Here is a 12,911-nt window from a genome sequence, read left to right as displayed (position 1 = left end):
ACCTGGCTGTTCGGTGGCTTTTGCATTCTTTTTTTTTCATAAAGGTTGCAGATTTTAATGTTATTTACAACGGAGTTATATCATTTGTTATGGTTATGCCAATATACTTTGCTTTGTCTGTTGATTGTCGAGCGTGCGAATTTTGTCGCAAAAGCGAGACATAGCGATCCTACATTTCGGCGGCGGCGGCGTCTACAAAAATCAACTCTGTTAATAAAATTAACGGTACCAATTTTCTTGCACCAGATGCGCATTTCGACAATACATGTCTCTTCAGTGATGCTCGTGGCCAACATTTTGAAATCCAAAGCTTATATAAAAGATGAAGAGCTATAATCCAAAAGTCTTTTTAGATTTTAATAACCTTCTTAAACTATCCTGGATTTTTACTAAACTAGGACAGAAGCTTGTTTAGTATCATAAGATAGTATCCAGGAGTAAATTTTGGAGAGAAAAAAAATCTGTTTATCCGTATTTTACTTATAGATGGATTTAGTTGTTCTACCAGTAAATACTACATTCGCTATATGTTTAAGGTTTTTAAAACATTTATTAGATTTATAATCCATCCTGGATTTTTACCAAACTTGGATAGAAGCTTCTACAATCAACATATAGTATTTGGAGGAAATATTTTAATAATTTACCCACCCCCTATTTTGGTTGAGCCTGCGAATAACAGCAAAAGAAGGCGAGATACTGGGATCCTTGGAACCCTTGCGATTTTTTTTAATACGAGATCGTGTAACGACAATGTATATAAAAAATAAGATTTTTGCTCTCTAGTTGTGTAGATTTCACATGTGTCTGGATTGAACGACCTTAACATTTCTTGTCCGCACGGTTCAAATTTATGCAAGTCTGATTGAAGGGTTCGACATTTGGCATTTAGTAAGAGATGTTAGACTTCATCATCTACAACCAGAAGTATATTGATTGACGGTTGTCTGGTATATCATCTATGTAAATTAGAAAAGGATGATGATCAAGAACAGAGCCTTGCGAAACGAATGACACATCAGAACAACTCTTTGATGTGTAACTATCAACTACCACTTTTTGAAATCTGTATTAAACCATACCTTTATGTATACTGGTGTTCTGTTGTTAATTTCCGTGCGTTTTAGCTTAAAGATAAGTCTAACATGGTCCACTTTATCGAAAGCTTTTAAAAAAATCAATGAAACAACACATTCGGCATTTGATCCTTGTTCGCTTTATCTTGTTTTACATAGCAACATTTTTACTGTTTATATTGAGTTGAATACAATATTTGGTCGTTTGGTACAATGCAACATAGTGTACTGCCAAACAATGCAACCTTTGATCTTATAGTGTATCTTTCTATGTTGTGATGTTACATTATTGTTTCAAATAAGGGTGAAGATTTGGTTCCATTAAAACGTTTAAACCCGCTGCAATTGTTTGCACCTATCCTAAGTCAGAAATCTGATGTTTAATAGTTGTCGTTTGTTGATGTGGTTCAAAAGTTTTTCTCGTTTTAATATATAGATTAGACCGTTGGTTTTCTCGTTTGAATTGTTTTACACTAGTATTTTTTTGGGGCCCTTTATAGCTTGATGTTCGGTGTGAGGCAAGCTCCGTGTTGAAGACCGTACCTTAAACTATAATAGTTTACTTTAATAAATTGTGACTTTGATGGAGAGTTGTCTCATTGTCACTCATACCACATCTTCCTATATCTATTTACACAGGTTTTGTCATTTAATTTGCGTGAACAATTAAACCATATTGTCGGAAACGGCTGTACAATGAACATACTTGCCGCCTCAATTAGTTGTTCAATGTGACCTACTTACTGTCATTTCTGTTGAACAATTGTGCCTACTTACTACCTTTATCAGAGTTGTACAATAAACATACTTACTACCTTAATCAGTTGTACAATGTAACCTACGTACTACCTTAATCAGCTGTACAATGTGACCTACTAACTACTTTAATCAGTTGTACAATGTGACCTACTTACTACCTTAATCAGTTGTACAATGTGACCTACTTAATACCTTAATCAGTTGTACAATGTGACCTACTTACTACCTTTATCAGCTGTACAATGTGACCTATTTACTACCTTTATCAGTTGTACAATGTGACCTACTTACTACCTTAATCAGTTGTACAATGTGACCTACTTACTGTCTTTTCAGTTGTACAATGTGACCTAATTACTGACTTAACCAATTGTGCAATGTGACCTACTTACTGTCTTTACAGTTGTACAGTGTGACCTACTTACTGTCTTTTCAGTTGTGCAATGTGACCTACTTACGGTCTTTTCAGTTGTACAATGTGACCTACTTACTACCTTTATCAGTTGTACAATGTGACCTACTTACTACCTTAATCAGTTGTACAATATGACCTACTTTCTATATAAGCCAGTTGTACAATGTGACCTACCTGCTACCTTAATCAGTTGTACAATGTGACCTACTTACTGTCTTTTCAGTTGTACAATGTAACCTTCTTACAGACTTTATCAGTTGTGCAATGTGATCTACTTACTGTCTTTTCAGTTGTACAATGTAATCTACTTACAGACTTTATCAGTTGTGCAATGTGACATACTTACTGTCTTTTCAGTTTTACAATGTGACCTACTTACTGTATTTTCAGTTGTACAATGTGACCTACTTAGACTTTATCAGTTGTGCAATGTGACCTACTTACTGTCTTTTCGGTTGTACAATGTGACCTACTTACAGACTTTATCAGTTGTGCAATGTGGCCTACTTGCTGTCTTTTCAGTTGTGCAATGTGACCTATTTACTGTTTTTTTCAGTTGTACAATGTAACCTACTAACTGACTATATCAGTTGTACAATGTAATTAACTATGCACTGTCTTTTCAGTTGTACAATGTAATCTACTAACTGTCTTTTCAGTTGTATAATGTAACCTTCTTATTACCTTTATCAGTTGTATGTCATGATAATGCGACCTTCTTCATGATCCCTTGTTTAACAATGAAACCCGTTAATTGTCTTTCTTAGTTGTATAATGCAATTTTTTTCTTGTCATTATCATCTTACAACAGCTCCTAAAACAACCAAAAAATTGTAGATAAAATATGTCGAACTCCTTCACCCAATCCAACAGCCATCCTTGAAGTGCTATAGCCCATATGATTTTCCTTACTCTTAAGTTTATAGCAGGGAGTTCCACACATTTCATGGCCAAAAACCTTTCCTGTGAGTGTTATGTAGATATGCATGAATTATATTCCACTGGACGCTTAGCAGCTAATAATTAATCTCAAAGATATTTTTGAAGACCTGCTTGGCTTTGAAATCAATGTTTAGTGGACCTGTTAGACAAGATTGGGATATAATTGTTGTACTTAGATCTGTAAGTACGATTATAGCTAATTAAGTTATTGTTCTTCAGTAAAGAGGAATACATTAATTTCTTCAAGATTGTTAAGTAAAGTCCAAGAGAAAATTATCTAGTTCTGCAAATCCACATTATAAACGCATCAAACTATGAACTAGGCTTAAAAAATATTAATATGTTAGAAAACAAATATTTTATTTGTATATTGTTAACAAAGCAGACTAGACATTGACAGATTAGCAAACATAACATTATTTCATATATTTCATATTATGCATGATCTCCTGTAAATCAATTTATAAAAATATCTTCATTGAGGCAGAATTGCTCACCTGGCAAAACATGCCATATTGATAAATTAATTTTAAGCTTTTTAGTATTTATTACTGAAAACAAATGATTTGCTTACAGATCATTGGACAATCTGGCCTTTTCATTACCAATCAATTGTTGATTTTGTCTATTGAATTGTTTCATGTTTTTCATGTTTTATATTTTTTATAGCCGACTATATGATACACAGTTTTTCTCACTGTTGCAGGCTGTACACTTGCCTACAATTGCTTACAAAAGGCTTCATTTGAACTTCTGTGGCTTGTGGAATTAGTTGGTTGGAAAAATGGAACCATTTGGTTAGAAAAATGGAACCAGTTGGTTAGAAAAATGGATCTAATAATAAGTTGGTTGGAAAATGGAACCAGTTGGATAGAAAATGGAACCAGTTGGTTGGGAAATGGAACCATTTGGTTAGAAAAATGGAACCAGTTGGTTAGAAAAATGGAACTAATAATAAGTTGGTTGGAAAATGGAACCAGTTGGTTAGAAAATGGAACCAGATGGTTGGGAAATGGAACCATTTGGTTAGAAAAATGGAACCAGTTGGTTGGAAAATGGAACCATTTGGTTAGAAAAATGGAACCAGTTGGTTGAAAAATGGAACCAGGTGGTTAGAAAAATAGAACCAGTTGGTTGGAAAATGGAACCAGTTGGTTAGAAAATGGAACCAGTTGGTTGGGAAATGGAACCATTTGGTTAGAAAAATGGAACCAGTTGGTTGGAAAATGGAACCATTTGGTTAGAAAAATGGAACCAGTTGGTTGAAAAATGGAACCAGGTGGTTAAAAAAATAGAACCAGTTGGTTGGAAAATGGAACCAGTTGGTTGGAAAATGGAACCAGTTGGTTGGAAAATGGAACCAGTTGGTTAAAAAAATGGAACCAGTTGGTTGGAAAAATTGAACCAGTTGGTGAGGAAAATTGAACCTCAGTTAGAAAAAATGAACCAGTTGGTTAGAGAAAAAAAATTGTATACAATATGTAAAAAAATAAAAAATCCCTTAAATATCCCAAACGCTTAACATGACTTCTGATCTGTGTAAAGGTCAATCAGGAGATAATCCAAATAAATGGTCAGGAAAGTTTTGATAAGTAGGTTCCCCATTCCTTTGATGAAGTTTAACAAACTGTATTAGGTGTTGAGGTAAATGTTCATGGTATTCAATATTATTATCTAGGATGGACACTGAGGCCAGACATTGAAGTGTTCGGTTAGCCACTGGACATAGTGGTACTACTGAATCCTGTGAATTATCTATTGCTGATTGGTTGGAAAGATCTACACAGTCTGGGTGAGCACCTCCTTCTAGGAGAGCTTCAACAATGTCGTGAGGGCTGCTGGTAACCTGCTCCTCAGAAATCTTTAACATTAAAAAGTAACAAAAGTGTAAAGGAGTCATTCCTTCATCATCAAAAGCGTTTGGATCTGCTCCGAATGTTAATAATAACTCTATCATTTCCAATGATCCCCTAAATTCATTTGTCAATGAGCTTTTCTTGTATTCCACATATGGCATCCATGAATCAATAGTATCATCAGAGAGAGTTGGTACAGCATAATGAAGCATTGTTTGTCCGTATAAATTCCTAAGATCAGCCTGAATAACTTGTCTCATAAACTTGGAAAACCTCTTTGTTTCTTCAAAAGTTTTCTTTTGTCCGTTCATAATCTTCATCATCACAAGCAATGATGCGAACTCTATGAACTTTCTCTGACTCCTTGGAGTTACACAACATTCTAAGAAGAAACATTTCCATATTGACATTAAAGTTTCAAAAGACAACAGTGAACGGTGGTTCTCATTGGTAACTATGTCCACTAATTTTAAGATAAACCATTTACAGAAATATTTTTTGTCTAAAATTTCTTCATTTGGTAAAAATTGAATGAAATATGGAAAACAATAAGTAATGAATGTAGCCAATTGTCTCACTCGATCTTCCTTGTCAAGTTCTTCAGCTAGATTCTTATATGCCAAAAACGTTCTGAAATCTCCATAACCAATCAAACTCTCATGAATCTGAGCACTTTTAAGTAAGATTGCCAAGCGTGTATCTATTGTCTTTCCTGCCTGGTTTTTACCAAGGTGCCATCCGAAAGATGAATGGGTAGATATGTCACTCAAATCAGGAACCTCCCCCTTTTTGACTTCTTCGTTAAAGATATGTTTAACCAGCTGAACAGTTTTCTTGGTTACATGAGAGAAATAATTTGACACAGTGTCTAGAAGATCTATAATTAATGTTGGCATAATTGGATTTAAAGAAGATAAAAACTGAGATCTGGCTTCTTCACGTGCACGTTCCTCTGTTTCCCATTTTGACATACTTTCTGCATCATTTGTTGTTGTCTTGTACATTTTATTTCTAGTGACACGGACACATTTTTGTCTCCTTATTTCATCAGCAGCTTTCCAACATTGCACAGCATCAGCGAAGTAATTAGAAGTACAGCAGTACGTCCCAAACACTTCCAGACTTTCTATCTTAACTTGGAGAGGTATATCTGACATCAGTAAACACTTATGGTATAACATGGTGTCCCCAGAGGAGGCTAGATACAGAATAGGGTGAACATACTTAGCCTCTAACTTTGCATCTGACTTGTCACCCAAGGCAATCTCATTGTTATCTTTATTAATACTAAATGATGCTAAAACAGAATCAACATGTTCTTCAGTGCTATCACAGTTTTCAATGGCCGACTGAAATTTGAGTAGATTAGCATCATTTACATTGTTTATATTCTCTAGATAAGGTTCTAGATAACCTGATATTGAGCTTCCTCTATGAATCATCTCAAATCCAAATACTGACAAACCTTCTATATTCCTTACATTGCCAAAATCAACGGGAACTCTATCAAGTAAAAACTGAAGTGAGGTTTTATAAAAATCTTTTGTTTCATCAAAAGCAGCAGTCAAGATGTCAAACAATTGTCTCTCGGAACATTTCTCCACAGCCCCTTTATCCACCAACATTTTAACAATCTCCACTTTATGACAGAACCCCTTATCTACTGCCTCCTTTAACTCCTCACCTAGCTTTGTTTGGTTAGCAGAATTGTCTGTGTGTTTATATCCAAATACTGGAAATATTTCTGGTGGGAATACCATCATGGCAAGCATTAGACAATTACAGTTCTTCCCAATGTCAATACCAACATCAGCCTTACATTCAAGTAAATAGTGGATAACATCTTCATCCCCATTTGCTACTGCACAAAACAAAGGTTTGCCCTTCAGGTCATCTGATTCACCATCAACTTGAGCATCACAATGCTCCACTAAAAACTTGACTAAGTCACCATTTTTTAACTTACAAGCCAAAGATAGTGGGTTATGGTTCTTATTTCTCACTTTCATCAACTCTTTTCTTTGTTCTATATCACAGATGCCTAATATGGATGCCAAATACCTTTCAGCATCACAGGATATCAACTCAGACTTTCTAGTGTCAGATATTAAATTAAGGATCATGTGTTTTAAAACTTCCAGAGTTTCTGGTTCAACACCCATGCCAAAACTTTGAGTTTCCTCACAGTCTTCCTCATAACCATAGTAACCGTCATAGTAATCATAGTTTTCTTCATCCTGGTCCCGATCCTCAATATAACTTTGTGTATTCTGAGGTAAGTCTTCTCCTAAGCTGTCATTATGTGTTAACGGAATTGTCTTCACCTCTATTCTATATCTTTGTGTATTCTGAGTTAAGTCTTCTCCTAAGCTGTCATTATGTGTTGACGGAATTGTCTTTACCTCTATTCCACCATTATTACCTTTGTCCTTAAGATCATTAAGTTTTTTTCTATCAACTTTCTGTCTCTTCTTCGTATTTCTAGATGATCCCATTTCTTGTTTTAAATCATTTAGACAGCCAAACTTAGTCCTGAAAAATAAAAAATAAAATTCTTGAGTCTTCTTATTTTTCATTTTCATTAATTGTTTAGTGTCTATCTATCTCTTATAATTTTCAAAAAGCAAAAACATTAAATATTGTTTAAACCTTCATCATTAAAGAGCAATAACTCCAACAGAAATTTTAGTCCAGTCAAACTAAGATTTAACCTCAAACTAATTAAAACAGAACATGTTTTAGTTCTAATCTGTAGCATTATGTCCTTTATATACACAGACAAAAGTCCAAAAAAATCTAGCTTGAGGAAAACTCAAAATCAGCATCTTTTATTTCCTCTGGGAATTAACATTGGAAGGGGAGATAACTTTGTGAAATCTTTTTTTGGTAAGATTTTGGTTGATTTTCTTGAAATTTATGTAAAGTATGATACTTTGATGGGTTTATAAGTTTGTATTTGACTATATTATATAATCTTCTGCTCATGAAATGTGCAAAACCGATGTGTTATGGGTAGTTTTATTTTTTTCATACATTTTTCAATAAAGAAATTGCAAATTTGAAGCTTTGTGACAATTTAGAAAAAATAATGTGAAAACTTGGTATTGTTTTTATCTGTATATGTAATATATTTTTTCAGCATCTCACTAATCTTAAGAAACTTTAAACCACAAAAAGAAGAATACATGCTTAATTATTTTTATTAAATTTGAGATCCTTTACCTTGACATGTTGAAATATTCAATAAATGGTCAACTAATGAATTACGAAATTTAGATTATAGCTTGATAAAAGATATGAAAACACCTTTAGAGTTGTTTGTTATACTCTAAAGACTGCTAAAAAATCAAGAATCAATAAATTCTGATGAAAAGAATAGAATTTTTAAGTTATTATATATCGAGAAACATGTGTGTGACACCATTTTTCTTCTTTTTTTTAAATCTGAATGCATGTTATATCTAGCTATCTTCTCATATTTTTTATCTTCTTTTTTATTCTATGGTTTGTTAAACAAAAGGAGATGTGTTATGCCTGCCAATGAGACAACTCTCTAAATGAAACCAAATGACACAGAAATTAACAACTGAACTATTGACTATAGCACACTGTATGGTCTTCAACAATGAGCAAAGCTCATACTGCAAAAGCAGCTATAAAATGTACCATAATGACAAGTGTAAAACAATTCTAACCAGAAAACTCACAGCCAAAATTAAAAATAAAATAATGAATGAAAAAGAAATATATATGTTACACACCAACAAAGGACAGTCACTGAACTACAGTCTTCTGACTTGGGACAGGCACATATAGAATGTGGCAGGGTTAAACATTTGTGGGAACCACACAAAATAGGGTTTTGCATGAATAATCTATACAAAATCTGACAATTTTGCACAACCGGTATCCTTCGTCCAGTATATCTAACAGGAAATGTTTGAAATTATTGAAATACAAGTTTTATCATAAAGTAGAAATATTTTCTAAAATGAAATGACCAAAATAAGACTGATTTATATGATGTGAAATGTTTTAAAACGATGTGAGAATGTTGGAATGCAATCAGCACAATATTTTTATTACCCTGTTTGCATTCTGAATGAAATGAATTGATTATGACAAATTTAAAGTGACAGATAACAAGTTTGATACACTGGCATCACTTAAAAACTATGTTTGAGTGACATCTTATTGATATAATCAGAAATCCTTAGGACAATAGAGTGGATGTTGTGAGCACATGTCTGTTTCCATATTGTCGCTGGGCTTCTAAAATGTAAATTACAAATATTTCTAGAAAAAAATATCTCACAAACAGGCTTTGAAAATTTTGGCAATTGCATGCTTCCAAAATGTTGTATGTGAACTTGAACATTTTTGTAAATTATTTATAGCAGTGAAATAAAAACTGGATTATCCAAGAACTTCAATTATTTTCACAGAAATAAAGAAATGTACAATATTTTTTTCCCAAAGCCATTCTACAATGAATTTCAAGTTTTCATACAACATTTTGGAAGCAAACTTTACAAACAACTGACATTGGCAATTTTGTAATATATATATATATATATATATGTATGTCTTATTTCACACATTTTGATTGGTCTAACTGTATGCTATTTTGTAATACCAAAGATTTCCTCCCGCACAGACCATTGGAGTCAAAAAGTATTTTAGCAAAAAAAGTCATAAACAACATTTTAGAAGCCCAGCGACGATATGCATGATATGTATCTTTATTAATTATGACCTGTCAGATGATAATATAGTAAGTAAGGAAGTAAATTTATTTAGATTCAGGCATGATATAGTAAGTAAGTAAGTAAATGTATGTACAAATCAACACAGTCAACATAATAGCTCAGTAGATAACTGCTACAATAAGGTAGTGTCAAGTCCCATCAATATACATGATATATACAATGTATGTTCCTGCTGCATATTGAAAAAAATATGGTGACCCTTATATTTTTATTACAATTCCCTTCATTGTCCTTGGGACACAGATATATGATAATGCCTCGCTTGCATATCATATAAAGTTATAAAGGAACAAAACTGAAGAACTGTAAATGTGACGCTACATTGTATATCCAAATTTGTATTTCATCTGAGTTTTGTGGTAATACAATGTAGGTATTGTGTATATATAAGTCTCATAACATTTGGTTGAGACTAACTAACATGACTAAAGTTAGACAGAGAACAAAAATGAAAAAATCAGCAATTTTTCCGTTTGTATAAAAACTCTAGAAGGGTAAAAGTAACATCACCAAAATTCAAATTTAACCTGTATTTTGTGATAAAAAGCATTGTGTATAAGCAGATAAGATCGAGTCATACCATTTGGTTGAAGCAAACTGAAAGTAAGAGAACGGAAAAAAATCAACAATTTTCATGATTATAAAGGGGCATTACTCAAGTACAGTAAAAGTACTTTTTTGACTTGAGCGTCACTGATGAGTCTTTAGTAGACGAAACGCGCATCTGACATATATATACTAAATTTAATCCTGGTATCTATGATGAGTTTATTTCATAACTTTGATTGAGGCAAACAAACTAAAATAAGAGAAGGAAACATAAAATTCAACAATATTTATATAAATAAAGGGGCATTACTCAAGAGCCGTAGAAGTGAAGCCACCCAGAGTTCTTAACTTCTAGTGAAAAAGTTTGAACAGGTCTCAGAGCCCACCAATAAATGATGCCCATGCCTTTTTTCTGCTGTTTCTAAAGTACCTGTTGTTTTTGTTGTGCAAAATTTCCATATTTTTCTGCCTTTGAAATACCAGCAGATTCCTAATTCTTCCACAAACTTAAGTTAGAGAACAGAAACCAACATTTGGACGTATGTACAGATGGACAGGGGTAAAAAGTTATGCCCCATGTGCTCCAGCAGTGACTCCCATGCATATGGCATTCTCAAATTCCAAAAGTAGTTCCTGGATCCTGAAATCTCGAGCTTTAAAGAGCCTGTTCCTGGAGTCCCGATAAAGACACCCCCCCCTAATTATGAAACACAATCCAAATGGCAATGAATGGTAAGACTTCCAAATTATTATGAATTTTTGAAATGTCAATTTTTTGTTGTTGGTTGTGACAGTTTTCTATAAATTATTTATTTAGTAAATCGAATTATCAGTTTCGGTATAGAAACAGCTAAACAGGATCTAAAACGAAACTCATTTTTTCACACATATGTTTTTAGACTTTACCTGTATTTTGTGAAAAATTTGAAGTTTGGTTGTATTGGACTTGATTGTTGTTAACCTGTGTTCTCTTAAAACCTTACACATATCAACTTCATAGAAGTTAGTAGACCTCTGACATCAACTTTCAGGTCCAAAAATAGTTCATGGGAGCAGACATTTTGATCTTACTAAATTGTGTACAAGCAATCCCGATCTTATCCCCAATTGCTGCTTAATATTGAAAGATGAACAATTTGACATTTTACAACTGATTATATATCCCTTTTTTTCTAAACAGGTTTTCTGTTATTTGATTGAGTTCAAAATGAAACACAAACCATCTATCATGTCAACAAATAAGTCATAGACTTTACTAATTTATTTTTATTATCTGGAATGTAACTACATAGAAATTAAAAGTACACAATTGGGAAGCTGAAATCATTTTTAAAGATTTCTGTTCAACCCAACCTCATCGTCAATTTATATGTGCTAGTTAAGATATAAGGCAGACTTATCTGTATCTGATGTATCGTTTATCCCAAAGTAGATGGGAAAGATGCTTTCAACAGTCACTAAAATTTAATGAAAAGTATGCTAGTTAAAAATGAAGTAAAAGGTTGATGTTTTTTTAACTTATTTCATTTCTTGCTAAGCAGCTTCTGTATGAAGTCTGCCTCTTTGAGTAAAGGAAAAGTCGTCAAGAAGAGAAACACAGTTGGTTTCCATGTGAATGCCGATTGTTTGTTGAAAAGTACGTCCTCCAAACGTAACAGATATGTTGTCAATCAAGCAAGAAAGTAAGCATCTTGATGAGGTTAGTTTCAGAAATTATTTTGTGTGAATCAGAGTGATTTTTTTACACAGCCAGATTTATCCATCCCTACAACAATTTTGTGTTTACATTGGTCTTTTTTTTTATGAAACAAGACAAAATCATCTCTTTCAATTTGCCATTTAGTTTGTATTGTGGATTTTGTTTTAGCTAGAGATAGTTTGAAATTTAGTTTATATACTTTGGGACAGATAAATGTTGAAAAATGACACACAATCCTACATGGTTGATCTTTTGGCCCCAAAAAGTAATACATGTGAAATTTCCATTCCAAAATACTGTAAATTCAGAAATTATTGCGTGCATTTATTATTGCGATTTTGTCATTTTACACTGAAATACGATTTTAATTTTTGCGATATTGTTAAAAATCCTGTTTCATTCATATAAAATATGAATAAATGCGACTTCAAATTATTGCGATCATAACCCTATCGCATTTTTCGCAATAATAAAAACATCGCAATAATTTCTGAATTTACAGTAGTAAAGTTGAACTCACCAAAATAGTTTTCATCCGCAAACGATGTCTCTATTTGATTGTTTTGCTCTCTTACTGACATTAACCTCACTTCTTAGTATCCATTTATAGAATTTCAGCATGATTCCAGTAATATACAAGACATGTGAAAACTCCACGATGAATTTTAGATGATTTACAAGGTGAAGCTACGCTAAATATTACACAAATATGCATCCACTGTACTACAATCTATTGATACTAAATCCATTGGATGTTGGATGTGTAATAAATGATATTTGGTGCAAGATACATGATTTTTTTATAAGTTGTTATTGGCTTTAAACTGATTGTTTTTGGGATGTACC

General features: G+C 33.0%; 1 protein-coding gene across 2 annotated transcripts; it reads right to left on the bottom strand.

The window, feature by feature from the left end:
* Positions 1 to 3,535: 3,535 nt before the first annotated feature.
* Positions 3,536 to 11,438, bottom strand: LOC134722212 (uncharacterized). Of its 2 annotated transcripts, none has more exons than XM_063585821.1 (2): positions 11,350 to 11,438; positions 3,536 to 7,580 (listed from the first exon to the last, which is right to left on the bottom strand). In XM_063585821.1, exon 2 carries the CDS (start codon positions 7,541 to 7,543, stop codon positions 4,739 to 4,741), a length of 2,805 nt encoding a protein of 934 aa, XP_063441891.1. In that variant the 5' UTR covers positions 7,544 to 7,580; positions 11,350 to 11,438; the 3' UTR covers positions 3,536 to 4,738. The 2 variants fall into 2 exon arrangements, with proteins under 2 accessions (XP_063441891.1, XP_063441890.1); XM_063585820.1 differs by having other exon boundaries at positions 11,273 to 11,431.
* Between the last annotated feature and the right edge of the window lie 1,473 nt (positions 11,439 to 12,911).

The sequence above is a fragment of the Mytilus trossulus genome, chromosome 6 (genome assembly GCF_036588685.1).
Source record: "Mytilus trossulus isolate FHL-02 chromosome 6, PNRI_Mtr1.1.1.hap1, whole genome shotgun sequence".
Taxonomy (NCBI): domain Eukaryota; kingdom Metazoa; phylum Mollusca; class Bivalvia; order Mytilida; family Mytilidae; genus Mytilus; species Mytilus trossulus.
The sequence above is the reverse complement of the archived record's forward strand: the minus strand, read 5'-3'. Positions and strand labels throughout refer to the sequence as shown.